The sequence below is a fragment of the Oryctolagus cuniculus genome, chromosome 21 (genome assembly GCF_964237555.1).
Source record: "Oryctolagus cuniculus chromosome 21, mOryCun1.1, whole genome shotgun sequence".
NCBI lineage: Eukaryota > Metazoa > Chordata > Mammalia > Lagomorpha > Leporidae > Oryctolagus > Oryctolagus cuniculus.
The window spans coordinates 29,838,880-29,866,620 of record NC_091452.1 but is presented as its reverse complement, the minus strand read 5'-3'; the positions used below and the strand labels follow the sequence as shown (position 1 = coordinate 29,866,620).

The following is a 27,741-nucleotide window of genomic DNA, read 5'->3' as shown; positions in this document are numbered from 1 at the left end:
TCCCAGGCCAAAGCCGGGAGCCAGGAACTCCATCCTGGTCCCTGACATGAGTGACGTGGACCCAAGTATTGGGCCATCACCTGCTGCCTTCCCAGGAGTTCAAGCACAAGTGGAAACAAGCAGTCTCAGCCTGCCCCCAGTGAATGACAGAATTTTATTAAAATTGTGATTTTACAAAGAGGGGAGAGAGAGGAGAGACGGATGCCTACAATAGCAAGGGCTGGGCGAGGTGGGGCTCAGGCGCCAGGAAGTCCATCCGAGTCTCCCACACGCGTGGCAGAGGTCTGCCTCCCAGGGTGAGCACGAGCAGGGAGCTGGGTCAGAGATGGAGCAGACTCCAGACTCCACTGTACAACAGTGTGCCTCCAGACGCAGGCATCCCAGGCGGCACTTACAGCCACTGCGCCAACACCCACCCCACTGAATCATACAGACACAACACACTTTTTTTTTCTTTTGACAGGCAGAGTGGACAGTGAGAGACAGGTCTTCCTTTTCCATTCACCCTCCAATGGCCGCTATGGCCAGTGTGCCGCGGCCGGCGCACCGTGCTGATCCAAAGCCAGGAGCCAGGTGCTTCCCCTGGTCTCCCATGGGGTGCAGGGCCCAAGCACTTGGGCCATCCTCCACTGCACTCCCTGGCCACAGCAGAGAGCTGGCCTGGAAGAGGGGCAACTGGGACAGAATCCAGCGCCCCAACCGGGACTAGAACCCGGTGTGCCAGCGCCACTAGGCGGAGGATTAGCCTAGTGAGCCGCGGTGCCGGCTTTTTTTTCTGTTTTTGGAAGACTTACTTGAAAGAGACAGATCTTCCCTCCGCTGGTTCACTTCCCAACTGGCTGCAATGGCTCGGACTGGGCCATCACTAAGCCATGAGCCAGGAACTCCATCCGGGTCTTGCACGTGGGTGCAAGCCTGCAAGCGCTGGGCCTTTGCAGGTGCATTAATAGGGAGCTGGGTTACAAATGGCGCAGCCAGGACTTGAACTAGCACTCACATGGAACACTGACCCGACTTCAATACGAGTCTACCCAACGCAGTTAGAATGAGGGTTTTTTCCTCTTCAGGTTCAATTCCAAGCTCCACTGCCTACAGACGCAGACCCTGGCAGGTGGAGGTGATGGCTCAAGTAACTGGGTCCCTGCTATGCACACAGGAAACCCAGACTCAAGTCCCTCGGCCCTGTCCAGGCCATTATGGGCAACTGGAGTGACCCAGTGCATGGGCGCTCTCAACCATCTCTGCCCCTCCAATGAGAACTGTAAGTGCCGAGTGAAGCCCTAGAGCCGACCGGCGGATCTGTGAGCAGGTGGGGCGTGGCCCGAGGGGGATTCACTGGTGACTCTCCCAGGTCAGTGTCCTCTGCCTGGAGCTGCCTCCCACCTGGGCGTGGCAGTGTCGTCTGTGAGACAACACTGAGGGTCTCAGACCCTGGTTCTTCCACCCAGGGTCTGCACACATCCCTGACTGCGCTTGGGCCGTGGACGATGCATTCCACCACGTCCAGCAGGCAACCCTCCCAGAGAGGCCATCTCAGCGGGGCGTAGGCTCCATAACACAAATGCAGGCCGCCCCCCAAGGTTTGAAGTTCAGACAAGTAAACTCGTCCCATGTAAGTATATCCTAGCCAACCTCAGCCTTAGCTTGTCTTCCTTTATTTGAAAGGCAGAGTGACAGGGAGAGACGGAGCTCTTCCGTCTGCTGGTTCACTCCCCAGCTGGCTGCCCACAGCCAGGCCACAAGCAGGAGCCAGAAACCGCAGCCCAGCCGCCAGTGAACGGCAGGGATGTCGGTCAGTGCTTCAGCTGCTGCCACCGCCTCCCAGGGGCGTGAGAAGGAAGCAAATCCGAAGCGGAGTCAGGACAGGAACCAGGCACTCCCACATGGAAGGTGAGCGCCCCACGCTGCAGCTTAACCCTGTGTGCCACAATACGTGCCCCTCGTTTTGTTTTTTCTTGGTTTAATCATCTATTTTTCAAAGACTTACTTTATTTTGAAATAGAGGGAGACAGATTTTCCATTCACTGGTTCACTCCTCAAACAGCCACGACCACTGGAGCTTCTTCCAAGTCTCCCACGTGGGTGCAGGGCCCAGGCACTGGGGCCGTCTTCTACTGCTTTTCCCGGGCACACGAGCAGGGAGCCGGATTGAAGTGGAGCAGTGGGGATTCGAACCAGCACTCCTAAGAGATGCTGGCGCTGCAGGCCGTGGTTTAACCTGCTGGGTCACAACGCTGGCCCCTAATTATTTTTAAATAAGCTTCACTGAGACATTAATGAGCACAATGAGGGACCAGCTGAGTGGGGACACGCGAGGGCTCGAGGGCCTGGCGTGGAGGAAAAGGAATGGACTCTGCTGATGGCAGCAGAGGAGCCACAAGATGTTCTTGACGACACTGACTAGAGTGCCACGTTCAGGGGCCGGCGCCATGGTGCAGCAGGTTAATCTGCCTATGGTGCCGGCATCCTATATGGGTGCTGGTTCTAGCCCTAGCTGCTCCACTTCTGATCCAGCTCTCTGCTATTGCCTGGAATAGCAGAAGATGGCCCAGGTCCTTGGGCCCCTGCACCCACATGGGAGACCCAGAAGAAACTCCTGGCTTTGGATCAGCTCATCTCTGACCACTGTGGCCATCTGGGGAGTGAACCAGCGTAAGGAAGACCTTTCTCTCTCTAACTCTACCTCACAAATAAATAAGATTAAAAAAAAAAAAAAAAAAAAAAAAAGCCAAGTTCAGGGCAATTGAGAAGCTAGGAGCAGGGGAAAGGCAGCAACCACAGGGTTAACAAGCAGATGAGGACGAATCTTACGCTGGAAATCCAACTGCGAATGTTTTGTCAATGAAGTTCTGGAGTTTGCTGGGGCTGGGGGGGCGGGGGACACCTGCCTGGGCAGATGTTCCTGGGGCTGCTGACCCTGGCTGCTCCCAGAAACACTCTCAAGGTAAAGCCAGGTCTCATCTGTCCACTGTCGAGGAGCAGAAGGCCACATCACAGGGCCGAGGGCTTGCGTGGACCTGGCTCCCTGAGCTGGGCACCCACCCAGTGCAAGGGGTGTCCAGGGGCCCCGTGTGGGTGAACCTGCTGCAGCCCAAGCCCAGGCAAGGGGAGACTCAGAAGCAGTGATGGGTTTATTCAGATCCATGGGCAGCTACAAGTTTGGTCTGATTTTTGGCCACTGGTCCCGAATGCTGTTACGCCAAGTTTACACCACAGCATAAAACCCAACACTGACAATCTGGAAACGTTAAAAAGAACCCCTCCACACCAGCACTGGTGGTCTGGCTTAAACCCCAGCGAGCTGTTCTCACTGGGCGCAGGACCCGTGAAGGGGAGACGCATGGGGACTTCCGACAGTGACATGCACCCGCGTACGTCGGGATCATTTCGGTGTCATCAAAAGGTGACTCTTTGGCTATCTTTGGTTGCCAGCGGCACCGGACTCCACCATCCCAGCTGCGTCCGTCTGCGAGCCAAGCGAGTGCCCGCCGGCCCGGGGAGAGGCGAGGCCCTGTGCTGAGCACCGCACTCCGAGAGCACCTCTGCCTCCTTCGAAGCGGAGTTCGAGGCCCTGCGGATTCCTGCTTCGCCACGTGACCTTCACAGCCGGAGCCTCACTCCCTCAAGGGCCTCTGGGGAGCTCTCGTCAGGTCTTCTCATGGGGGAGGAGCCATCTCAGCCAGCCCGTCGGGGGAGACAGGCCTGAGGCAGGCGGAGGGCACAGTGGGCCTCGCGCTCTCCACGGCAAAACCCCAACACGGCCACCGGAAAAAAAGGCATCGAGAGCTAGGGGCCTGTGGCTGGGCGCTGGCTGGGCATGACTCTCGGGCCCCGATGCCCACTTCCCTGCCAAGCCTGGGACACGCCTTTCTCCTGTCTCCCAGGAACGGCACTCTCGCAGAAAACGCCTGAGACGCCCAAGGATGCCCACGCTCTGGCTGGGAGGGGCCATCCAGCGAACCTACCACTCTGCACCGGGCGCAGAGGCCACGGCCTGTCAGAGCTGGTGCAGCTTCCCCCTCTCGGTCAGCAGCGTCATGGCCACGGCGTAGAAGAGGTAGCCCAGGATGAGGATGAGGGTGCAGGGCACGGGCCCGATAGAGAACAGCGAGGCCACAAAGAAGGCCAGCAGGAGTGTGAGCAGCGTCCGCCAGCTGCCCAGGAAGCGCAGGCTCAGCCTCGGGCCCCGGACCTGGCTGGCGGCTGGCCGGGGCCGCGCGGGGCTCAGCAGGCGCCTGTCGGCCAGCGCGGGCTCCGTGAGGTGGTAGCGACAGAAGCCGCCGAGGAAGTCGTCCCGGGAGCACAGTGCTGCCATCCGGCCTGCAAACTGAAGCACAGGGAAGCTGAGGGAGCCCTGGCCGCGGGCACCGCTCCGGCGGCACCTCCAAGGTCTGCAGAGGAGAGGAGGCATCCCCGGGAGGGCAGTCTGGAAGCCCCCACTCACTCTGTGGTTGATGGCGGACGACAGCCGGAAGAGGGCGCGGACCAGGCCTGCGATCTCGTAGCTCCGGATGGGCTGCAGCTCCGAGTCCCCCTGGTACTCGATTTCAAACCTCCGCAGCCCGTTGATGATCTACAAGACCGTGCCGTGAGGACACCTTTGCGGTCGGTGGGCCCAGCTGGGCACCCCGGGGACACGGCCTCCTACCTGGTAGCGGCCTAGGGGTGTGAGGATGAGCCCGTTCTCCCCCACAATGCAGTCCGGGAGCTGCTTCTTCCCGTTCTCGTCCTGGGCGGCCCCCAGGGCCAGCGTGAGCTGGGCGAGCTGGGCTTCGCTGAGCTGTCAGAGAGCAAGGCCGCGCCCTCAGCGTCGGGGGGAGGGGAGAGGCTGGTCCCTACCACCCACGGCTCCCAACAGTGAGAGGGGCCCAGATATGGCATCCTAGGTGTGGGCCTGTCTCCCACCAGACGAGCCCAGGGGAGCCCCGCTGGGCAGGGGTGAGCCCCTCCGGGAGAGGAGCACGCTGGCCGCAGGGCCGGGGCAGAGCCCGTACTCGGAATATCTGGCGCAGGTACTCCAGGGCCTTCTCCAGGTACTCATCCGTCTTGCGCACGCTGTCCTGCCCCAGCTCGTCCAGGTCATTGGCTGGGTAGCAGCCATTGGCGTCTGCGGGCCAGAAGCCCAGCCATGAGAGGAAGGAGCGGCCGGCCGGGCTCTCCGTGCACTGGTCGGAGATGGACTTGGCGGTCTGCTTGGCCTGAGTGATGAGCTGAGCGAGGCGCAAGACCTGTGAGGGAGGCACACGTGGGTCAAGCACTGGCGGCCGCCCGGAGGACAGCGAGGCCGCGGGTGCTGCCCACAGCGCCCCATGTGCGGGGGGACGAAGCAGGGTCCGCTGCCCCATCCTCTCCCCCTCTCCCCCTCTCCCCTGAAGCGCGTGCCCCTGCCCCGGCTCTGCCGAGCCCACTCACCAGAGCGCGGACCTCGGGCCCGAACATCGGGGTGTACTCGCAGTCCTGGCCCTCCAGGCCGTAGACGTGGCTCTTCACCTTGAAGGAGGCGTCCGTGACCGCGGGTGGCCATGGCGACAGGAAGCTGCCCGTGAAGGTGGGGGCTGTGAAGAGTCGGTGCTGGCGCTGGGGGATGACGAGCTCCGGCTCCAGGAACAGCTGCTCGCCTGGAGAGCAGGAGAGGAGTCTGGCCACGCCTTCTCGGGACGCAGGGGGCCTGGTGCTGCTGCCAGGCTTCCAGAAGTTTCCACGGGACTGTGACCATGCTGAGACCTGGCCAGCACCACCTTACCTCAGCTAGGGGCTGCCAGCTGAGCAGGAGCCAGAGGACCCCAGCAGTGCCAACGGGAAGACAAACACTAGCAGTGGGCGGCAGAAGCCTACACCCCACAGAGACAGGAGCACCGCAGGGAGCAGGCCCACCTCCCCGGCCACCACCAGCTGCAGGAGGCAGGTTCTAGAGGCTCTAGAGCTCGAGGCACTGCACCCCCCCCCGGCCCAGGGAGCTCTGGCCACAGGGACAGGGGTTCACCCAGGCTCAGAGGCTACAGTGCACTGAATTCCACTGCAGCCCAGGCCAGCCTGCAAGCCTCAAAGGCAGCTCGGGCTCTCCCCAGCAGGGCAAGCAAGGCCTGCCGGAGGGCCCCGGCCGAGGACTCACCTTTCTGGATCATGTCAGCCAGGTTGGGCTGGGCGAACACTTTGGCCACTCTGAACACCATGAGCGCATTCTTGGGGCTGACCAGGTCTGTGCGCAGGGCACGGTTCAGGAAGCCCACGAACAGCTTGGTGTACATCAGCAGGTTCTCCTGGACAAAGGGCGCCCTGGGGAGCGGGGGAGGGGAGGCAGGTCAAGGCCCAGCCTGGCCAGAACCCTGCACTGGGCCATGCACCCGGGCCGAGGCTTCTCGAAGGTGTCAGGGATGGTGGCTCAGGGGGGAGAATGGAACCGAGGCAGGAAACACCTCGGCGCTCAGGACACTGGACCCTCAGCAAGGACACGACCCTTTTCTGAGAGGACCAAGGCCATGCTGGGTGTGAGAACAGCAGACGGACAGCTGGCGGCGGCCTGCAGGGGGATAGGGCGAGGCGGGAGCATGGGCGGAGCAGGGGCTCAGGTGACCTGTACACTCACTGGAGCCAGCAGGTCAGCCGCAGGACAGGGGGCGGGGCAGGGGTCACCACCACTTTCTTAGGGAATCCATTCCAGGACCCGACATTTTGGTCAAGCGTAGGCCAGCCTGAGTCCCTGCTCTGTGGGGCCTGGGGGAAGAGCCCAGGCGCCCCTGGCTCGGTGCCTGCTCACCTCAGCACGGGCTGAGGGAGCCGGCAGAGCCGTGGGGAGGCAAGGGTGCCGGTGCCGGTGCCGGTGCCGGGCTCACCATTTCTCTGAAACAGTGCGGGGCTGAGAGTCACTGCTTTGGGCCTGCTTCTCAGGTGCATACCTCCACGGCTGCAGGTAGCTCAGCCACATTTCCAGGACCTGGTGAGGGACATGTGTGCCCTGAGGACTGGGGGACAGGTGGCTGCAAGGAGGGGGCTCCTGGGCAGCAGCCTTAGCTGTGGGGCCAGGCTCTCCCAGGATGGCCAGGGCGGTCTGGCCCTCTCCTTGACCTCCGTGCACACACCAACGAGAGGGACATTTCTCACCTCCACACCAGAAGGCTCAGCCCTGTGACCTTTAACCCCCACGCGAGCACTTCAGGGGCCCGGAGGCTTATTGACCTTGTCTGGATCCCAGCCAGGTGAGGTGAGGCCCTGGCATGGCGGGACTCTCGTGTACAGGCAGCATGCCGTGGCCCGAGGCCCCTCTCCCAGGGCTCCGCAGCACCCACTCCCCTCCCTGGCCCGCCCCACAGCACCCCCTCACAAGGGTGCAGTAGGCAAGAGCAAAGGTGCGAGAGCACGGGCACTCACGGCTCTGAAGGACGCGTCGAGGGGCCAGTGGCCAAAGCAGTGCTGCAGGAAGAGGTAGAGCTTCTGCTGGACGAACCTCGGGACGGCAGCCCTGCGGGGGCAGGAGGGACACTAGCCGCGGGGCCCAGCTCCTGCCAGGCGCCCTGCGGGGGCAGGAGGGACACTGGCCGCGGGGCCCAGCTCCTGCCAGGCGCCCTGCCATGTGGGTAAGCCCCCTTCAGCCCATTCCTCAGGGGAAGCAAGCAAGGCCCAGAGAGATGAAGGGAACATCCCAAGGACACACAGCATGCTGGAGGCCAGGCCACTTGCTCTTCTGCTCCTGGCCTCCAGATGGCAAGGGGAGGCAGGGAGAAGGAGCCGCAGGATGGGGTCTCTGGCCAGCCAGGCTCCTCCGACCATAGCAGCAGTCGAGAGGGAGAGCTGCTGGGCAGCCCCACCTGTCTCTGGGGAGGAAGCCGGGCCTGGTGGGAGAAGACAGGCCAGGAGGCTCAGGGGTGCTCCACCTGCCCAGGCCTCTGGAGGCCTCACCTCGGCCCCACACCAGGGCCCGGCCAAGGCTGCACCCACCTCTCGAACTCTTCCAGGGGGCTGGGGGCGTGCGAGTGGAGGCCTCACCTCGGCCCCACACCAGGGCCCGGCCAAGCCTGCACCCACCTCTCGAACTCTTCCAGGGGGCTGGGGGCGTGCGAGTGGAGGCCTCACCTCGGCCCCACACCAGGGCCCGGCCAAGCCTGCACCCACCTCTTGAACTCTTCCAGGGGGCTGGGGGCATGTGAGTGGCCCGCGGGCGATGCCTGCTCGGGCCTCAGGCTGCCGGCGAAGGCGTGCAGATGCTTCAGCAGCAGACGCACCACCAGCACGTGCTCCTCGGTGGGCGCGAACGACTCCTAAGGCAGGAGAGGAGGGGGTCAGGGCCCGGGTGCCTGCCTGGCCCTCCCCCAGCACCCTCCTATCTGGACTGAGCCGAGCCCAGCTCACACGTGAAGTGCACAGCTCACGCGGCCTGCCCTGACCCCACGACTGCAAATGCTTCCTAGCTTCCTGAGTCCTGCTTTTGCAGTGCACGGCTGTGTGCCCTTGGGCCCTGCCAGCCAGAGGACAAGGGTGGAGAAGGGGCAGGCCGGCATCCCAGCCCTGCTGGGGATCCAGGTATCTTGCCTGCCTTGCACAAAGCTCCTTGGGGCTCACCGTTTCTGCCGCCAAACTCCTCCAGCCACACCCTGACCCCTCCCACTTGCTGCCCCTCTTGGACACAGCTCAGCCCGGGAGCCTGGGGTGTCCCTTCCTGTAGCCTATGGACCTGACAGCAGCTGAAAACCCCCAAGACAAGAGCACATGGGGTTTGTGAGCCAACTTTTGATCTGCAGTGCACGGGGGGCATCTCTGAGGCCCACAGGGGAGAACACAGCCTTTTTGGCACCAATGGGGTGTCCAAGTGCAGATGGGAGTGGACGGGGCAGTGTCTCACAGCAGGACCTGGGACAGACTGCTCCTTTCCCACATGCAGGGCCCTGACACTGGCGACGCAGAGGCTGGCACGGGGCAGCCCACACGCAGGTCGCCACCAAGGCAGGGGCCACCCAGCCTCCGGGTCACAAAAATGCTTCCATAGGACCAGGTGACACCCGCCGTGGGCCAGTGGCTAAGTCTGAGGGTGGGGCTACGGGGGAGGGGTCCTTCTGTATTTCTAAGTCTCTGTGCAGCGAGTCTGCATTGCTTGTACGGGAAGGAGGCATGAGAGCCAGTGCCATAGCTGGACATCGAGGTGACCCATGCAACTGACAGGGGACTGGACAAAGGTCACCCAGACGGTGGGGCCTGTCAAAGCCACTTTCACGGTCGCTTGCCACGCGTGTCGCTGCGACACTGCCAGCAGGAATGAGGAGCCACATTAGAACATCTTTCTTTACAACTTACCCATGTGTGGTACGGTGTTACCAGGACAGGAATGGGCTAAGACATCCAACACCAGCACTCAACACAACACTAGCAGGGTGGCGGTGTCAGGGCCCGACCCTGGCTGGGATTCCGAGTGGTGACACCGTCCTTTTAGCTCAGGGCAGGAGAGGGCCCTGCCCCAGGAACTGGGAACGCACCTGACCCACAGGTCCTGCGGAGCCAGCCCGGTCATCACAGGGACCCTTCGCCAGCCACCAGCCCCAGGGCTGCTAAGCCCTTCTCAACTCCCACTCCTCCTGGACCAAATTCCAATAGGTGGTCTCAGGCCGCAGACACACCTGCCTCCTCCTCAAGGCCGCGTCCCCAGAGCCGGCGCTTCCCATGGGGGCCCGGCCTCTCAGAGCTCTGCTCACACGCACTCCTGTGGGGGCTCTTCCCTCGCCTCTCCTGCCCTGGGGCGCCTTCCCAGGGGCCCTCGTCTTCCTCCCCGCCACAGCTGCTCATCTGGGCGCCACCACGCTGCCCCGAAACTCAGTGCCCAGCCGTATTTTCTCCTCTTGAGCTCATCTGCATGTGGCTTCCCGGAGTGGACTGAACGGACGCCGGGTGCGAGCACAGATCCCTTCTCTGTTCTTCACGAGACACCCGACAAGCCTGACCTCCATTCCACAGCCCCCAAGGCTGGCTACACACGTGTCCTTTCCGCCCCGGCAGGCCACACTCTCCATGACACCACTGCCAGCTCACACCCACCCCGGGAGGGCTCTGCGAGTAGCCAGGTCCCAGCGGGCCTGTGACACGCGTGGGCTCCGGGGCCGAGCTCTGAATCTGCCCTGCCCCCCGAGGTCTCTCCCCAGGCTCAGGGTCAGCTGCAGCCTCTGCACCACACCTAAGTCCCCGGGCCTCCTGGAGCACCCCACCCTGCACAGCAGGGGCGAGTCAGGCCACTGGCAAGGCCCGACTCTCTCCGCTCCCTCCATCCAGGGAGTGCAAGGCCCTCCAACAACTGAGAATCTGTGATGCCTCCAGCGGCAGGGGGCCTGCTCAGGCTGCCTGTGACCCCACGGCCCTGCCTCACCCACAAACCAGGCTCGTCTGAAAAGCAGGGATCAGGCCTAGGCCCACCTCCCCACCACTGCACGGGCTTCACTTGTTTGGAAGCAATCCCTGAACCCCTGCTCTGCCCGGCCCTGACGTGCACTTGGGGCAGGTACGGGAAGGACACGAGAGCGGCCAGTACTTGGTAGGCGTGGAGGGCCTGGAGGCTGGGCTGGGCGGGGCTGTGGAGGGCGCTGGAGACACTGAGTCGGTAGTGCAGAACCTCCAGCTGACACGGCACACAGAAGCCCAGAGCAGAGGCCAGCGGCCAGGGTCAGGGTGGGGACGGGAGAGGGGTGGGGAGAGACAAGGTGGGGCAAGGGGAGAGAAAGAAACAGAAAGAGCCCAGAGTAAAGAGAAACAAAACAAAACAAAACAAAAGCACAATCAGTGACAATCCAAACAATCAGAGCCCCAGCAGCCTTGGCCAGCAAAGCACCACCCCTCGGGACCACGCAGACTCCGGGGCCCTCCTCAGCCTCACAGCAGAGGGCAGGACAGACCCTAAAGACCACCCGGTAGCCCCTCGATGCTGCTGGGCCCTGAACATCTCTGCAGCCTGGGGGCTGCCTCAACTCACTGCTCTTCCCGGAGGGGCCTGCTGAACAAGCTGCGGGCGCCAAGGCCCTAAGGCTGAGAGAAGAGAACTGTTGAGGAGCCGGTTCCAGGAGAACTGAGCCCGGACAAGAAACAAATACAGTAGGCCCTCGTGTCCTTGGGCTCCAGAGACAACCGACTATGGATCAAAACTGCTTGGGGAAAACCGCCTCTGCGGAACCTAAGCTTCCCGGGCTTCCCTGTCACCATGCCCTACAGGGCACGGAGTACACAGCATCCACATTGGACGGGCGGCTCCCAGGCATCTAGGGATGCTTCAAAGTATGCGGGAGGATGAGTGTAGGACAGATGCAAATACTGCACTGCTTCCCGTAACGGACCCGAGCACCCACGGACCTGGCTGTCCACAGGGGTCCTGGAACCAGTCCCCAGCAGGTATCGAGGGACAAACACAGGCTCTGCTCACCAAGGCCCCACCCCCTGCCCTCCAGCCCTCCCATTCTGGAAATTCCCTAACAGTCATTACCAGTGCTGTGCCCACGGGCCCTAACTGGAAAGACAGCACTCCTGACTACCTGGGCCCCACCCTCCAGAGTCCCAGAGCTCTCAGGGGCAGGAGCCCTGGACAAGCTGCCACAGCAGCCACATGCTCCCAGAGGCGGCAGGAACCCTGAGCCCAGGACCCACAGCCCTACCTCCTTGCAGAAGCACCAGTCAGCTTAGCACAGCCAGAGCCAGCCTGGAGCACATGCTGCCCTGCGAGCGCCACGCCTCCTGGCCAGCCACAGCGCTTCGCACAGGAGCGGTCAGAGCACGCTTGCCAGAGGCGAGCAGATGCACAGAGCAGGGGTGGGAAGGGGCACAGCCTTCCTCTGTGCCAGACCCGGGGCTCCCCTGCTGTACTTAGGGAGGGATCAGGAGCAACAGTCACCCACTAGGTCTGTAACCTGCCGGAGGCAACAAGGGCCAGGGCCATCTTCACTGCCCACAGTCCTCTGGGGAATGAGCATGTGCCATGGGCCCAGCCCGGCCACCACAGAGCTGCAATGCTTGCATCCAGAGACCAGCGCTGGGGGGAACTGGCAAGAATTTCTGTGAGGCAGGGCAGCACGGCCTGGTCACCAGCAGGGCCCTGGGCGGCGGGGGCCTCCACAGCGGTCCTTCCTCAGCTCTCACCACTTTCTCAGCGTTCAATTTTTTTTTTTTTTTTTTTAAGTAATCGGAATACAGGAGGCAAAGGGCAAAGCCCCCAAGGACACCCAGTACCCACCCATGGTCATTCTGAGCAGGTCTCACCCTCCCCGAAGTCTGGCCAAGAGGAAAGCGAAAGTGAAGATGAGTGAAAAGTGCTTTCTGCTCCGGCAGGCAGAGTCCCCAGCCCCTCCCGGAGCCCAGAGAAGTCACAGGTGGACTTCTGGTTAGCCCTTCAGAGTGGGCTAACGAGGCAGAGTGAGCGGACAAGCGGACGGTGAGGCCCAGCCCCTGGCCGCGTGCACCGTTCAGGAACATGCAACTCTGCTCCAGCGGCACCATGGCACCGCGAGCCTTCTGTGACCCAGGACGCCCAGGTCAGAGTCCTCCGCTTTCCCCTCCTCCTCCTCCCCACCTGAGGCCAGCGGTGGGGCTCTGCGGGCACCCAGGCCTCTGCTCGGCCAGCAATGGGGCTCTGGGAAGGCGCTGCAGGGAGCAGCACCCTGCCTGGCCCTGCTTCGGAGGAAGGCCACAGGCGCCCTTCTCAGGTTCACTCCTTCACCTGCAGCCCCTTCTCTCACGAGACAGCCCCACGAGCTGTGCCTGGCAGGAGCAAAATCCCGGTGTACTGAGCACACGGATGCAGAGCTCCGGCAGCGGCGCCCGGGGCCCGCGCTGCCCTGGCAGGGCGCGGTGCAGCAGTTCGCGCTGTCACTCGGCGTGGGGCTCTAACCACACATCTGGGTGCCCGCCTGGCCCTCAGGAACTCACTGAAGAACCTTTCTATCCTGGTGAGCCCTGTGGGATGCTGGCCTTGGGGACGGCGCCATCTCCACATGCCCCTCACACCGGCGTACCGTCCGAGGAGGAGGGAGGGGGAAAGACTGAGGAAACAGAGGAGGAGGAGGAGGAGGAGGTGGCGGCGGCAGGCCAGGCGCATGCAGGAAGGCACCAGCCCCTCCCACCACCACCAGCTCCGGTGGAGGCGTCGGGGAGGAGGGCGGGCAGCGCGGGCAAGCGAGAGGCTCCAGGTCACCACCCTCCCAGAAGCATGAGGGCACTGCTGACGGTGGGGGCACACACCAAGCCAGGACGCCCAGAGGCATCAGCAACTCCCGCGGCCCCCAGCAGGAGCACCACCAACTCAGCCGTTCCCGCCGCAGGGAGGGGCTCTGGAAGCCAGGCAGGGAAGACCCCAGGACCCAGGGTGCAAGCTCCTCAGAGCACCCCAGGGCACACCCACCCTGTCTGCCATCTGAGTGGGGGACGGAGGGCTCCTGCTTCCCAGCACCGGCGCAGGGAAAGCGCAGCGGCTGAGCTGAGCAGGGCCGGGGCAGACCAGAGCCCTACCTTGGCGTGCGGGGACTGCAGCTTCTGGTACATCTCCAAGGAGTAGTGATGAAGCCACATCTCCACAAAGACCTGCGACAGAAGCATAGCTGCTCAATCATCCTAAACAACAGTGCCACGGCCTTCCACAGGGGGCGCCCCACACACAGCGCTGGGAACACAGCACGTCCGCGTGGCAAAGAATGAAGCTGAATCCTTCCCTAAGACCACACACACAAATCAGCTCCAAATGGATCAAGGACCCAACTACAAGACTAAAACCATGCAACTCTTACAAGTAAATCGGGGGGAGGGGGGGCGGTGGCAATGTGGCGCAGCAGGTAAAGCCGCCGCCTGCAGTGCTGGCATCCCATATGGGCACTGGTTTGAGTCCCGGTTGGTTGCTCCACTTCCAATCCAGCTCTCTGCTGTGGCCTGGGAAAGCAGAAGATGGCCCAAGTCCTTGGGCCCCTGCACTCATGTGGGACACCCAGAAGAAGCTCCTGGCTTCAGACTGGCCCACCCCCGGCCATTGCGGCCATCTAGGGAGTGAACCATCTGATGGAGGACCTCTCTCCTTCTCTCTGCCTCTCTGTAATTCTGCCTTTCAAATAAAATAAATCTTTTTTCTAAAAAAAGAATATGGGAGAAAGAAAAACTTCACGGGAGCCAGCATTGTGGCACAGCAGGTTGTGGCGTAGCCTGCAGTGCCGGCGTCCTGCGTGGGTGCTGGTTTGAGTCCCAGCTGCTCCACTTCCAATCCAGCTCTCTGCTAATGTGCCTGGGAAAGCAGCAGAGGATGGCCCAAGGGCTGGGGCCCCTGCACCCACATGGGAGACCCTGAAGAAGCTCCTGCCTTGGGCCTGGCCCAGCCCTGGCCATTGAGGCCATTTGGGGAATGGACCAGAGGATAAAAGATCTCTCTCTCTCTCTCCACATTTCACATAAGGTTTTTTTTTTTTTTTTCTGACAGGCAGAGTGGACAGTGAGAGAGAGACAGAGAGAAAGGTCTTCCTTTTGCCGTTGGTTCACCCCCCAGTGGCTGCCGAGGCCAGCGTGCTGCGGCTGGCGCACCGCGCTGATCCGAAGGCAGGAGCCAGGTACTTATCCTGGTCTCCCATGGGGTGCAGGGCCCAAGTACTTGGGCCATCCTCCACTGCACTCCCTGGCCACAGCAGAGAGCTGGCCTGGAAGATGGGCAATTGGGACAGAATCCGGTGCCCCAACCGGGACTAGAACCCGGTGTGCTGGTGCTGCAAGGCAGAGGATTAGCCTAGTGAGCCATGGCACCGGCCATAAGTCTTTATAAATATTAAAATGAGGGGCTGGTATTGTGGCACAGCAGACTAAACAGTACTGGCATCCCATATGGGCACCAGTTCGAGTCCCGGCTGCTCCACTTCCAATCCAGCTCTCTGCTAAGGCCTGGGAAAGCAGTAGAAGATGGCCCAAGTGCTTGAGCCCCTGTACCCACACAGAAGACCTGAAGAAGCTCCTGGCTTCAGATCAGCTCAGCTCTGGCCATTGCAGTCATCTGGGGAGTGGAGGAGGACCTCTCTCTCTCTCTGTGACTCTTTCAAATTAATAAAATAAATCTTTAAGAAAGAAAAAAGGGGGGGCTGGAGCCGGGTTCTAGTCCCGGTTGCTCCTCTTCCAGGCCAGCTCTCTGCTGTGGCCCAGGAGGGCAGTGGAGGATGGCCCAAGTGCTTGGGCACCTGCACCCGCATGGGAGACCAGGAGGAAGCGCCTGGCTCCTAGCTTCAGATTGGCACAGTGCGCCAGCCATAGCGGCCATTTTGGGGGTGAACCAACAGAAGGAAGACCTTTCTCTCTGTCTCTGTCTCTCTCTCTCACTGTCCAACTCTGCCTGTCAAATTAAAAAAAAAAAAAAGAGAGCGAGAGAGAGAGAGAAAGACAAGCTTCATTATATTGGATTTGGTAATGATTTCTTGGATAACACACCAAAAGGAAAAAAAAAAAAAAAGACCTCAGGACTTCGTAAAAACCAAAACTGCTACACATTACGAGACACAATCGGGGGCTGGCGTTGTGGTGCAGTGGTTTATGCTGCTTGCTATGCCAGCTCCCACATCAGAGCACCACCATGGTCCAAGTCCCAGCTACTACTCCCAGTCCTGCTTTCCGCTGTGTCTGGGGAGGCAGCAGAAGAGGGCCAACCGCGTGGGAGACCAGGGTGGAGTTCCAGGCTCCAGGCTTCAGCCTGGCCCAGCCTGGCTGTTGTGGGCATCTGGGGAGTGAACCAGAGGACGGAAGATATCTCTTTCTCTTTCTGCCTTTCACATAAATATAGCTTGGAAAAAAAAAAAAAAAAAAAAAAAAAGAGGGGCCGGTGTTTTTGTATGGAGGCTAAAGTCACCGCTTGCCACACTGACATCCTGTAAGAGCACTCACAGGGGCGCCCCAGCTGCTTCGCTTTCATTCACCTCCCTGCTAACGCACCTGGGAAAGCAGCAGCAGATAGCTCAAGGGCAGGGCCCCTGCACTCATCTGGGAGACCTGCACGGGAGTTCCAGGCTCCTAGATTCAGCCTGGCTCAGCCCTGACCATTGTAGCTATCTGGGGAGTGAACCAGTGGATGAAAGATCTCTCTGTCTCTCCCTCTCTTTCTGTGACTCTGCCATTCAAATAAATAAATGTTTGGAGAGAGAGATTGATCGATTGATTATCCGCAGAGTATAAAGGCACTCCAACAGGTGAAAATATTTGCAGAAAACATAAGCAATTAATGTCCAGAATATAGACAGAAATCCTAGAATTCAACAACAAAAACAACCAACCTGATTCAGGAATGTACAAAAATGACATTTCTCTAGAGGGGGAAAAGGCCACTAGACAGATGAACAATGCTTGACACTTCTAATCAGAAGACAAACACAAGTCAAAACAATGGGGCTTGTTAGCGTTTGGTCTGGTGGTTCTGATTCTGGTCGGAACACCCACGCCTCACACTAGAGGGCCTGGGTCTGGGGGCCTGGCTCCGCTCCCAATTCCAGCTTCCTGCTAACGCAGACCCTGGAGGCAGGGGGACGGCTCAAGTTGCTACTCTTGTCGCCCCTGTGGGAGATCCGGATTGAGTCCCAGCTTCTGGCCCAGACTCGGCTGCTGCGGGCACTTGGGCACGCTTGTGCTCTCTCTCAAAAAAAGGGGGAAATAGTGAAGATACCACTTTTCACCCACTGGGGTAACTATTATCCAAAAAAGCAGAAAAGCACAAGTGTTTCTGAGCACGTGGCAAAACCCTGTTAGTGAGAATATACAAAGGGTGGCCACTGAGAAGAGGGTGGGGGCACATCAAAAAGATTAAACCTCGAGTTACCACGGGGCCCAGCATCTCCACACCTAGGTATTTATTTTATGTGCACATTACCATGGTTAAAAATGTTATTAAAAAAAAAAATTTTGGCCCGTCACTGTGTTCTAGTCCTGGTTGCTCCTCTTCCAGTCCAGCTCTCTGCTGTGGCCTGGGAAGGCAGTGGAGGATGGCCCAAGTGCTTGGGCCCTGCACCTGCATGGAGACCAGGAGAAGCACCTGGCTCCTGCCTTCAGATTGGCGCGGTGCCGGCTGTAGCAACCACTTTGGGGGTGAACCAACGGAAGGAAGACCTTTCTCTGTCTCTATCTATATCTCTACCTGTCAAATTAAAAAAAAAAAAAAAAAAATCTTTGGGGCCGGCGCTGTGATGCAATAAGTTAAAGCCCTGGTCTGAAGTGCCGGCATCCCTTATGGGCACCGGTTCTAGTCCCAGCTGCTCCTCTTCCAATCCAGCTCTCTGCTATGGCCTGGGAGAGCAGTGGAAGATGGCCCAAGTCCTTGGGCCCCTGTACCCGCACGGGAGACCTGGAAGAATCTCCTGGCTCCGGATCGGCACAGCTCCAGCCACTGCGGCCAACTGGGGAGTGAACCAGCAGATGGAAGATCTCTCCATCTCTATCTCTCTCTGTAACTCTTTCAAATAAATAAAATAAATCTTAAAAAAAAAAAAAAAAAAAAAGTTTGAGTGTTCTGGTCCGGGAAACAGACCTCTCCAACTTGGCAAAAAGCACAGCGTCTCGCACACAGGTTGTGCGAGTTAAGAGAGAGAAACCCCACCTATCCACCTCCCAGGCTGTCAACAGCGAGGCGGTGGCTTCTCCATCAGCATCAGAACCTGGGAGGTGGCCAGTGCTCGGGACAGTATGGCTCAGGGAGGGAGCCAGCCCACGCCCGTGTGAGAGGCTGGGGTCGCTGAGGGCATACAGGACTCTGCCACCTCCTATTTAGATGCCCTGACCTGGAAGGGCCAGGAGCTCCAAGCCAGCTAAGGTGGAGGCTTCACGGGTCCCCTGCCTTGGGCAGAGCTTAGGATCCACAGGATGGTGACCACAGGGAAACACCTGTCATGGCACTGGAGAGGACTAGAGGGGCAGGCTGCAGGGGACAGCATTTATATGGATCCACTGGAAACTAGAAGACCGATGACATCACTGGGAGAAGAACAAAACACGCTCCACAGACAAGAGAGTCGGGGTTGAGAAGCAGACAATGACACACAGCTTAGACATGTGGGCAAAGTCTTCTCATCTGTCTCCTATACATCCCAACAGGAAAATACCAACGGTTCAGAGCTACCCTGGAGGCCGACGGGCCGTCTTTAGGCTCCACCCCCACGTGGAGGAAGGCCTGGACAGCAGCCTCCTTGGCGCTCACCTGCAGCAGAGTTTCTGACCTCCAGATTTCGTGGGAGGCAGGGTCTGCGTTCACAGACGTCTGGTGAGAAATGTGTCGTTTCAGGAGGCTGGTGTGGTGGAGGCCGTAGGAGGCGAAAGGCATGGCTGGCGTCCTGAGGGAGACACAGAAACAGCCCTGAGCTGGCGGCTACACTGGCCAAGCCCACGGGCAATCTGGACATCAAAATCAACAACCAGGGCCAGCGTTGTGGCATAACAGGTAACGCTGTCGCCTGACGCCTGCATCCCATAGGGGAACCGGTTCAAGTTCCGGCTGCTCCACTTCTGACCCAGCTGCCTGCTCATGTGCCTGGGAAAACAGTGGAGGAAGGTCCAAGTGCTTGGGTCCCTGCCACCCATGTGGGAGACCCAGAGGAAGTTCCTCGTTCCTGGCTTTGGCCTGGCCATTGCAGCCATCTGGAGAGCAGATAGCTCTCTCTGTCTCTGCCCCTTTCTCTCTGTAACTCTCTCAAAATACATACAGAAATCTTTTTAAAAAAAATCAACAATAGCAGTAATTGAGTACGCATGTTTGAGCTGCAGGACTCCCAGGTCCACACTGATACACTTGAAAGAGCCAAGAGCACCCACTAAGAAACCTAGAAAATCAGCATTTAGCAGCTGCTCTGCTAAGAATCAGCAGTAGATGCTGACACACAATTACACTCTGGACTTTTCTTCCTATTAAATTCTCAGTGCTGCTGGCGCCGTGGCTCAACAGGCTAATCCTCCGCCTAGCGGCGCCGGCACACCAGGTTCTAGTCCCGGTCAGGGCGCCGGATTCTGTCCCAGTTGCCCCTCTTCCAGGCCAGCTCTCTGCTGTGGCCCGGGAGTGCAGTGGAGGATGGCCCAAGTACTTGGGCCCTGCACCCCATGGGAGACCAGGATAAGTACCTGGCTCCTGCCTTTGGATCAGCGTGGTGGGCTGGCCACAGTGCGCCGGCTGCGGCAGCCATTGGAGGGTGAACCAACGGCAAAGGAAGACCTTTCTCTCTGTCTCTCTCTCTCACTGTCCACTCTGCCTGTCAAAAATAAATAAATAAATAAATTCTCAGTGCTAATTAATTTAGGCACAAAGTACTGATTTAACTCGACGGTGGAAAAACCAGTGACAAATCCCCTAAGTCCAGAGGAGGAGGTTCCTGCTGAGACGCCTGGGAAGGAGCCCAAGTGACCACTGTGGTGCTCCCGCCCTCCAGGCCCAGGCTAGGCCTCATCGTGAGCAGACGGACAGCAGAGAGTCCTAGGAAGGAAGAAGCCACGTGCACGGACATGTGCGCCTGCCTGCACGCTTCCCGGGGACCCCAGGCCCCAAACATTGGGGGACCACTCCAGACTGCAGGGCACCAGAGAGAGCAGCGCATGCAGAAAGCAAGCTAGTGCTGGGCCTCAGCCGGCACCAGGCTTGAGTGGGTGAACACAGGGAAACCCAAGTCGAGGCCTGAGGGACACCTGGCCACAGTACCAGGAGTCCTGGCAGTGGGCAAGGGCTCACCTCTAGGAAATCACTCTCCAAAACAAAGAGGTCATGGGGCGCCACGTTCATCACTGACTCAAATGGTCGGGGCAGGGCTGGGGGGCGGGTGACATGCAGTTCAGATGAGAAAGAAGATAGGAGGCAAGAGAGGAGGCAAAGTGCCAACAATGCAGAAATCTAGGTGGAGGGGCTACAAAAGTTCTTTACATTATGCATGACAACTTTTCCCTAAACCTAAAACTGTTGCAAAATGAAAAGTTAAAAAAAAAAAAAAAAAAAGAACCAAACAAACCAGGCAACTGAACTCTGCCTGAGCGCATGAATCCACTGCACCTATAGGTCCTCCTCACTGGCCAAAGCACCACCAAGTGTCAGGGCCACCAGCCATGGCTGCAGCCCAGGGAGCCTCTGCCCTCCCCCCTCCCTGGGAGCATCTGTCCACAAAGGTGAGTTTTGGGGCCTGGTGCACACATGCCAGGATCTGCAAGCAGGTGCCAGCCAGTACAGTGGGGGGAGGGGTCAGAGGTGCACAGGCAGCTGCGGCCAGGCAGCAGGGGCTCCTGGGAGAAAACAGCCATGGGGTTCTGCACTAAGGGCCCACCGAGGCCTCAGTGCAGCCAGGCACGAGAGGCCCCCAGTTCACACCCTCACTGGCACAGTCCAGCACCTGACCTGGTCTGCGCGGCCCGGCACAGAGGGTTCCTTACTCCAAGCCCCTCCCTCAGCCCACACAGATTCCTATGGCTCCTTTCTGTCCACAAGACAGCCCTCGGGCCCTCCACCTTGCTCACTGCCTCAGGGCGACAGAGACACCGCCTGTGGGGAGGGCTACTGGAGCCCATTCGCACACCCCAGCAAGGCTTCATCAATGAAGCCAGACACTTGACAGCTTCCACGACGGCCAAGGGCCAGACCTTCATGGCCAGGGAGACCTTACCTGGGAGCTGGCGAGGGGCTGGCGCCCCCTGGACTGGAGGACAGCGGGGGAGGCACACTGCCTTCGGTGGGCAGGAACCAGGACAGGTATCTGTCCACCAGGATGAAATAGGCACAGTCTGAAGTACGGATGTGCAGGGACACGGGGAGTGGCTAAAAATCCAAGCTCACAGTTAGTGTGGGCTCCGGGCACCTCCCTGGCCGCCGCTGAGCACCAGCAGCACAGGGAAGCCCCAGGCCACTGACCCCGCCTCCTTCCCAGGGCTCCACACCGAGGCATCCCTTCCGCACCTTTTGAGTGATGAGGCTCAAGGCAAAGAAGAATATGTAGTACTCGAACGGATCTGAGGGCACCATCAGGAGGCAAACGCACAGGGAGTCCGGCCACTGTCCCAGGGACACGCTGGGCCATCCACAACCTCCCCCGCCTCAGGGTCACCAAAAGGATACTGAGGGCCAGGTTCAGACCAAGGCCGCCGGTGGCTGGAAACTGGACCTTGTTGTGGTACAGAGGGCTGTCGGGGAGGACACGCTCCTGGATGGATGCCTTCACAGGGCCCTGCAGGGAGGAAGATGGGCTCTTGGGCGGTTACAAGCATGGGGCCCTGCGTGTGGTGCTGCCCTTTGGAAGGGACCAGCACATAGAACCTGCCAGAATTTCTATCAGCCTCATTAAAAATATACAAACAGGGGCTCTGTGCGGTTGGCGAAGTGGTGACGACACTGCTTTTGGACACCCACATTGCATATCGCAGTGCCTGGGTTTGCGATTCAGCTCCTCTTCCCAATCCAACTTCCACTAATGCTCACTCTGGGAGGCAGCAGATGATGGCTCGAGTACTCGGGTCCCTGCTGCCCACAAGGGAGACCTGGATGGAGTTCCACGCTCCTGGCTTCAGCCTGGCCCAATCCCTACTCTCGCAGGCATCTGGGCAGTGAACCAGTGAATGGAAGATCCCTTGCAACATCTATTTCTCTCTCTCTCTGTCTCTCATTCTCTCTGTTGCTCTGCCTTTCAAATAAATAAAGATAAATTCAAAACAAAACAAAAAACCAAGCAGCCAGGGTCATAGCTTTGTGTTTTTGAGTTCCGGTTCCTTTGCTTCTCATACCCACTAAGTCACACCTCAATTTGCTCTGAGGGACAGGAGACTTAGAAGAGCAAAGCAACATGCCACAGGGCCCCGTCTGCCACTCGGCCAGCAGCCAACTCGAAGGCACAGCACCTTCTCCACCGGCAGAGTCTGGAATGATCTTTAAACAAAAGTAGCTGCCGAAGTTCTAATCTATGATGCCTCCAGGGCCCCGAGAGAACACCAAGGCCTTCCCCTGCTCCCTGTCACTGCCCAAGTGCCACTCTCCCCACCAGGGCTTACTTACAGGCAGGTAGGAGACGGGAAAGTCAAACTTGTAGTCTTCAGCTTGAAGTTTATAAACCAATTTCATCATTGGACCACTGAAGATGAAATCCCACAAAGACAGGACAAAGAAATGCATTGCAAACGCTCTTGCTCTGATGGTGTCTTAACTTTTAAGAAACAGAGTGATTTCAACACTGGATCACCACGAGGAAGCACCCAGCCCCTCTCGGGAACAAACCACCTACCCGGGGTCGAGGAATTCCATGGCAATGCTGTACTCCACAGGGTTCACACGGCCCTGCAGGCAGCGCAGGTTCCAGCCAACGAGGATGCCATCCAGGCTGCCAAAGATGCTCTCTACCAGCCACGGGAAGATGGTGTGCAGCTCCTGCAGCGGCAGGTACTGGGCTGCAGGCAGGCCCAAGACCACTGCCCATTCCCACCCCAGCTCCGGTTCTGCCCCATGCGCTGCCCACCTCACTCGGAAGAGGTCACTCCCTTGTAAGGGACCTACAAGTCCTGCATCCGCAGGTCCCCTGCTGTGGGGCTACACAGCACACGAAGTAGCGCCTCTATAGTTGGGCCAGTTAAAGAAAACAGCCTTTAACATACTGGGCCAGTGTTGTGGTGCAGTAGGTTAAGTCATCTCTTGCAATGCCAGTTTCCCACACTGGAGTACCAGTTCATGTACCGCTTACTCTGCTTCTGATGCAGCTTCCTGACAACATGCTTGGGAGGGCAGCAGGGGACGGCTGAAATGTTTGGGCCCCTGCCACCCACGTGGGAGACCCGGATGCAGTTTCTGGCTCCTGGCTTTGGCCTGATTCAAACCTGGCTGTTATGGTCATTTGGAGATGATGAAAGATCTCTCTATCTCGTCCTCTGTCACTACCTTGCAAATAAATAAATATTTAAGGAGGGGGGAGGGGCTAGGGAGAGAGGGCCAGCGTTGTGGCACAGCAGGTTAGGCGTCCCATATGAGCGCTGGTCTGTGTCCTATCTACTCCATTTCTAATTCAGCTTCCTGCTAATGCACATGGAAAAGCAGTCGAGGATGGCCCAAGTGCTTGGCTCCCTGCGTCCATGCTGAAGACCCACAGGGAGTTCTGGGCTCCTGGTTTTGGTCTGGCCAAGCCCTGGCCATTTGTAAAAATTCAAGGAGTGAATCAGAGAATCAAAAATCTGTCTCCAATGTCTGTAACTCTGCCTTACAAATAAATAAATGAAATTTTTTAAAAACCAGAAACTTTTGATCTGAAGAAGGAATTTTTTAAAAAGGGTGGCAGAGCAAGCCTTGAAGTACAGTAGGTTAAGCCTCCGCTTACAATACCACATCAAGAATAATACCACATCAAGAATTAGAACGCTGATTCAAGTCTTGGCTGCTCTGCTTCCAATATAGCTTCCTGCTAATGCGCCTGCGAAAGCAGCAGAGGATGGCCCAAGTGCTGGGGCCCCCGTCACACACACTGGAGACCCAGATGGGGTTCCTGGCTCCTCACTTCAGCCTGGCTCAGATTTGGTTATTGATCTGTGTTGTTCTCTGTCTCTGTTGCTCTGCCTTCCACATAAAGTAAATATTAAAAAACCAAAAACACAAACAAAAGAAGGTGGACAGAGAATCAAGCCTCCTGAAACTATGACCTACTGTCCTTTGAGACTGACCCCTGTCCAGGGCAGCTTGCTGGGCTTGACAAATCCAGGTGTGACCAAAATACTATTTTGGGGATTTCAGTCAGAATTCCTTTTGGCACTGCTGACATTTTGAGCTTTTTTTTTTTTTTTTTTTTTTGCAGGGGACTGTGTATTGCAAGACATTGCCAGCATCCTTGGCCTCCACCCACTAGAGATGTGTAGGAACGTACAAGACAGGCCCGAGAGAGAGACGCTGGCAGAGCCATACCTTGGCTGGAAAATCCTCAATGACTTTAACCAGGTCTTGGCATCGCTGTGCAAAGGGCTTGTTTATAGAGTCAGCTTTCAAGCTAGCCTAGAAGACAGAACACAGCAAAAATATTTTTTTTAAAAAATCATACTTGCTCTGCCAACTTCTGCTTATATTCTAGCTGAAATCAAAACAGAAGTCCAGAGAGGATGTTGTGGCACAGCAGCTTATGGCCCCTTGTGACTCCTGCAACCCATATCTGAGTGCCTGGGATTGGGTCCTGCCTCGTCTTCCCGTTCAGCGCCCTGCTAATGTGCCTGGGAAGGTAGTGGTTGATGGTTGAAGTGCCACCCGTGTGGGAGACCTGGAAGACGCTCCTGGCTCCTGACTTTGGATCAGCGGCCATTGCAGCCATCTGGGGAGTGAACCAGTGGATGGAAGACCTCTCTCTCTGTCTGTCTGTCTGTCTCTCTCTCCCCAGGGCTGGCTGATGCCTTCTCCTTCAAGGGAAGATTGCACAGGGCCTGACTCAGGGACACAGCCCTGGGCTCTTCGAGCCATTAGCTTGAGACAGGTCACTGTGGAAGAACGGCCCTCCGGTCCATGTTTATAAAAATATCTCTGGACACTGAAATCAGAAAACATCGTCACCAACACCCGCCTCACCCCTAACTCCTCAGCACCATGTTTCCCATGGTGCCCCCAGCAGGGCTCCTCCACCTTCCACTGACTAGATAAGACACGAGGACACTGGAAATGCACAGGGATTCACAGGCCACGAACACCCTGACAGATCCTCACTCGCTCCTCCCCATGGCCTCGGAAGTGAAGGAAGAGGCACTGAATCAACTCTCCTTGTAGGTAAGGGAGCCAGCGTTCCGAGACTGAACCAACCCAAGGTCTAAACTCATACGGAGGCAAAGTCAGTCAAGCTTAGGGATTCTAATTCCTAGGCCAGTGTTACTTCTATCCCATGACCCTGCAAAACAACCAGCAGGAGAGTTCTTCAAACGAGTGCAGAGAGCTTTCAAATCTCTCAGCTTCGGAACACTCTCGCGGGCGGCAGCTGATACTCACAAGTAAGAAGCTGGGTTGCTGTAGGTGAGGGAACGCCATAGCAGCCTCCCGTGGAGGGTCAGAAATGGTCACCCCAGAAAACCACTGCGGGGAAACAAAGACGAGATCTCAACTATCACGTGGTTAGGAACAGCCGGGAACTCATCACACTGGCTACGGAAACGTCAGTCGCATACAGTCCACGGGGCCAGCTTCAGAGTTGCCCTGTGGAGGCGAATCCTTGGCACTGCTGGTACAGCGCCTGCCAGGACTGTTCTGAGGGCTTGCCACCTATTTCTTCATCTAATCCTCAGTGGGAGGCAGAATTCTAAAAAGATGGCCCGCACCACCCTCCCATGGCCCTCAAGAGTCTTGTCTCCTGGTTATGCACTCACTCAGGACCGCTTTGAAGGGATCTTTGCATTTTCAATGAAGTCCCCAGCTCCACGAATCCCAGGGACTGGATCCCGCCAGCAAGCTGAAGGCGCGTGGAAGCAGACTCTGCCCTAGAGCCTACAGACCCACGCAAAGCCTCCAGCATCTGATTTCAGGCCAAAGCAGAAAAGCCTGCCGACTGCACCTGGGTTCCTCACTACGCGACTCTGGGTAACTGCTTTACGCTGCTAAGCTTGCTAAATGAGACAACGCATGCTCACAGCAACCCTTGGAGACGAGCAGAGGAGGAAATGATGGCAGAAAGGCAATGGGGCCTCAACCCAGCTAGCAAACGGCAGACCCAAGATTCAAATAAACAAGCCTCCTCATAAACCTCTCAACTCTCAGGCCGGTCAATCTATCAGGCCGTGAGAAATCAGGAACAACTCCCGAGATTCCTGTCTCTGCCCACCCAGGTCAGAAACGAGGCACGTGCAGACTTGGACAGGGCAGAGAAGCCTGCCAAGCCCCACTGACGACACGCTAACGAGTCTTCACGGCACCGCTCTGCCGATCACAGGAGGTAAGGCAAGTGGCAACTGACAGTCCACGTGTAAGGAGAAAGAAAGCTTTGCGGGCAGCTATGGGGCTGACAGTGTCAGAACCTGCCAGGCCGTCAGCACACAAATAGTTAACCTTACCCCTGGCAACCCTGAGGGGAACCAGAGCTGTGAGGCAGCAGTTGAAGCTGGCCTGTGGGCATCCCATATGGGTGCCGGTTCAAGTCCAGATCCCTGCTAAGGCACCTGGGAAAACAGAAGAGGATGGCCCAAGTGCTTGGGCCCCTGCACCCACGGGGGAGACCTGGAAGACGCTCCTGGCTCCAGATGCTGTAGCCATTTGGGGAGTGAACCAGCCGGAGGAGGACCTATCTCTAACTTTGCCTTCCAAATAAAATAAATAAATCTTTCCCAAGAAAAAGAACGACCCTGAGGACGTCAGGATGAAATTTCATGGCCTAAGAACCTGCCGGCTCTGGCTCTTACAGCCACACCCCTGCCTGGGACATCCTGAGCTGGTTAAGCACATACACTAAATTGTCGACCTTGATAAACACCTGTCAAAGGGGTCTTCTGCCCGTTTGGACCCCATCACCACCACCACGGTAGAGGATGTGGGTCTCTGCGCGGCCCCATGGCCGCCTCCCATTGCCAGGGAACCCGAGTCTCTTCTCAGACACCAGCCCCCGCCCTGTTGTCTTAGTGACTCTTTCCTTATCCCCTACAAAGTTGCCTTCAATAAAAGTCTTTTCTGCTTTGAAGTGGCCGCTTCCTTGACTTCTTAGAACCCCCCCCCCCAAAAAAAAAGCCTATGCCTAGAACAGAGAAGAGACACAGATCTTTGCTAGCTAGCAAACAGACACGTCCTAAGGGTTTTCAATTCTTAACTAGCCACCCATATCTGTGGAAAGGAAAACTTAAAATGCCTTAGCCCTGATCTGCTTAAGTCAAGAGAACACGCTAGGCTGCTCCAAAGTGATCAAAGCCTGATAGGACTTTGGAGCCCCGGAAGGAAAAGACCTCTTCGCCCAGAGGGCCCTCATCACAGGCAGTGGCTGCAAGAATGGGGCCCAGAGACACGCACCCAAGAAGCAGCCTGTGCCTCCCGGACCCCCGGCCTCTGCCCTGCCATGGCCACTCTCCCCGGCCACACCTCTCCCTCAGCGCGCCACGCGCCGCGCGTTCGCTGCACGCCGCTATTTCGACACCCACTTTTTCCCCAGAAGCCGCTTCGGCCCCTGTTCGGGGGGTTTCGTGTGAGGACGACCCTCGGGCTTGGAAGGCAATCGTGCCAAGCAAACCAGCCAAGTCGCTGCTCTTCAAGCAGCGGCAGCGTGTCCCCGTGGGTGGCTCAGAACTGTCCTGTGAAGCGAGTGGGGGCCCCCCTGTTCCACGTGAGAAAACTGGAGCCTCGGGTAAACCGAGTCACGCCGGGCAGGAGCTGGGCCGGGAACCTGCACCCTCCGATGCCGCTCGTTCCTCCCTCAACTCGTTCAACGAACGTTCACCGAGCACCTACCGGCCCTGGAAGGGCTAGCCGCGGGGGAAGGTGGCAGAAAAACACGCCCCAGAACGGTGGCATGAGGCCGCGGCTGTGGCCGCGGCCACGGGGCCGCCCCGCCGGCCCGGCCTGGGCAGAAACGCCGGGGCCCGCCCGAGTCCCTGGGCTCGCGGAGGGACCGAGACGGCCTAGGCCGCAGCGACAGGAACCCGCTCGGGCGCGAGGCCGTCTCGTGCGCAGCTCTTACCCTTTACTCACCTGTGGGAGCCCGAGCGACGCTCGCCTAGGGAGTTGGAGCCGCCATTCAGCCACCCGGCGCTGAAATGTCGTCATCAAGCTGCGCGCGCTGTCACGGCTCTTTAGCCGAGCGGGAAAAGTTTCCCCCGCCTACTTCCTCTAAAGGCGCGTGCGCAAAGAGA

At 58.5% G+C, this 27,741-nt stretch overlaps 1 protein-coding gene across 3 annotated transcripts; it reads right to left on the bottom strand.

Annotated features, from left to right (window-relative positions):
- Positions 1–135: 135 nt before the first annotated feature.
- Positions 136–27,734, bottom strand: SMPD4 (sphingomyelin phosphodiesterase 4). Of its 3 annotated transcripts, none has more exons than XM_051841023.2 (20): positions 27,581–27,734; positions 24,908–24,991; positions 23,849–23,935; positions 22,191–22,333; positions 21,965–22,040; positions 21,035–21,143; positions 20,876–20,928; positions 20,586–20,737; positions 18,152–18,284; positions 13,465–13,536; positions 10,508–10,594; positions 8,110–8,255; positions 7,369–7,459; positions 6,834–6,934; positions 6,113–6,276; positions 5,413–5,618; positions 4,995–5,228; positions 4,649–4,780; positions 4,445–4,573; positions 136–4,327 (listed from the first exon to the last, which is right to left on the bottom strand). In XM_051841023.2, the coding sequence occupies exons 1-20, from the start codon at positions 27,653–27,655 to the stop codon at positions 3,998–4,000; spliced, it is 2,604 nt and encodes an 867-aa protein (XP_051696983.1). In that variant the 5' UTR covers positions 27,656–27,734; the 3' UTR covers positions 136–3,997. The 3 variants fall into 3 exon arrangements, with proteins under 3 accessions (XP_051696983.1, XP_069922014.1, XP_069922015.1); XM_070065913.1 differs by lacking the exon at positions 27,581–27,734 and adding an exon at positions 27,341–27,516; XM_070065914.1 differs by lacking the exon at positions 10,508–10,594.
- Between the last annotated feature and the right edge of the window lie 7 nt (positions 27,735–27,741).

What these genes read in the sequence shown, in the direction of transcription:
- SMPD4 (XM_051841023.2), bottom strand. Translation starts at nt 27,655, where the DNA reads ATGACGACATTTCAGCGCCGGGTGGCTGAATGGCGGCTCCAACTCCCT. An exon ending in TTGAGGATTTTCCAGCCAAG is followed by an intron (nt 22,334 to 23,848) that starts GTATGGCTCTGC and finishes CTGCCGCTGCAG; the next exon opens with GAGCTGCACACCATCTTCCC. An exon ending in TGCAGTCCCCGCACGCCAAG is followed by an intron (nt 10,595 to 13,464) that starts GTAGGGCTCTGG and finishes GTGCCGTGTCAG; the next exon opens with CTGGAGGTTCTGCACTACCG.